This window comes from Cryptomeria japonica, chromosome 7 (genome assembly GCF_030272615.1).
Source record: "Cryptomeria japonica chromosome 7, Sugi_1.0, whole genome shotgun sequence".
Classification (NCBI taxonomy): domain Eukaryota; kingdom Viridiplantae; phylum Streptophyta; class Pinopsida; order Cupressales; family Cupressaceae; genus Cryptomeria; species Cryptomeria japonica.
In genome coordinates, this window is record NC_081411.1 from 661540290 (window position 1) to 661541338 (window position 1049).

Consider the following 1049-nt stretch of genomic DNA (forward strand, 5'->3'; position numbering starts at 1 on the left):
ATGCCAGGTGGTCTCTTCCTTTTCAAGTTCACTGCGGAGGAAGACCTGATCTTTGTCCTCTTAGGCTCTTGGGCCTATGGGAAACATTTTCTAACTTTGGCTAAATGGAAGCTTGGTTTTGACCCTTCAGTTGAACTCAACCGCATGGCTCCTATGTGGGTTAGACTCCTTGGCTTACTACTGGAATTCTGGGTTGAACAGATCTTCTGCTGGATTGGAAACTCATTCGGCAGCTATGTTACAGCGGATTCGGTCACTCTTGCTAAATCCAGGTTGGTTTATGCCCATTTTTGTGTCAATGTTGCGATTAACAAAGCTCTCCCCAATTTTGTTTCTCTTAACTCGAAATGGGGAAAATGGTCTCAGGCCATTGTTTATGAAAAGGCTACTCTTTTTTGTCAAAAGTGTGCTAAACAAGGGCACAAGTGTAAGACCCAGGCGTCTTCAGAACCCAAGCTGAAAGAAAAGGCTATTGTTGATGAACCCATCAGCCCAAGTGCTCCCTCTTCCTCAGCCCCCTTGGGACTGTCTAATGTGAGTGAAATCCCCGATGATTACCCCCACACTAACAAGATCCTTGAGATTTTAAAAACATCGGTTGATCTAGTGAAGAAAGCTAGCCCAGTTGTGCTCCTGGAAGAGGGTGAAATCCCCCCAGTGACAAGCCTTCGGCTATCCCCTAGTCCCTCTCCACCCCTGTCCTTGGCTACGAGTGATGACTACCTCTCCCCCAAGCCTTTAGATAATTCTATCCCCACAACCCCTCAACCCTCCAACCCCAGTGGAGCTATGACCCCCTCGGGTGTGAAAAAGTTGTTAATCACTGTAGACGTATAAAAATGACCATATTCCTAAATGAATATTTTATGTTCATTTCTCTATTTAATTAAATAATCCACATTCCTCTATTTAATTAAGTAAATTACTCAGCTAAATTCACTATACCATTTAATAGGATAAATTCATTTTATTCAATTAAAGCCCCTATCCACTTTTCAATTAAATTCAAATTTAATTAAAATGGTTATCCTAAATTAAATAAATCTAAT

At 41.7% G+C, this 1049-nt stretch overlaps 1 protein-coding gene across 1 annotated transcript; it reads left to right on the forward strand.

Annotated features, from left to right (window-relative positions):
- On the forward strand, positions 1-837 carry LOC131856895 (uncharacterized). Its single transcript, XM_059208851.1, has one exon. It carries the CDS (start codon positions 1-3, stop codon positions 835-837), a length of 837 nt encoding a protein of 278 aa, XP_059064834.1.
- The last annotated feature ends 212 nt before the right edge of the window (positions 838-1049 follow it).

What these genes read in the sequence shown, in the direction of transcription:
- LOC131856895 (XM_059208851.1), top strand. Translation starts at nt 1, where the DNA reads ATGCCAGGTGGTCTCTTCCTTTTCAAGTTCACTGCGGAGGAAGACCTG.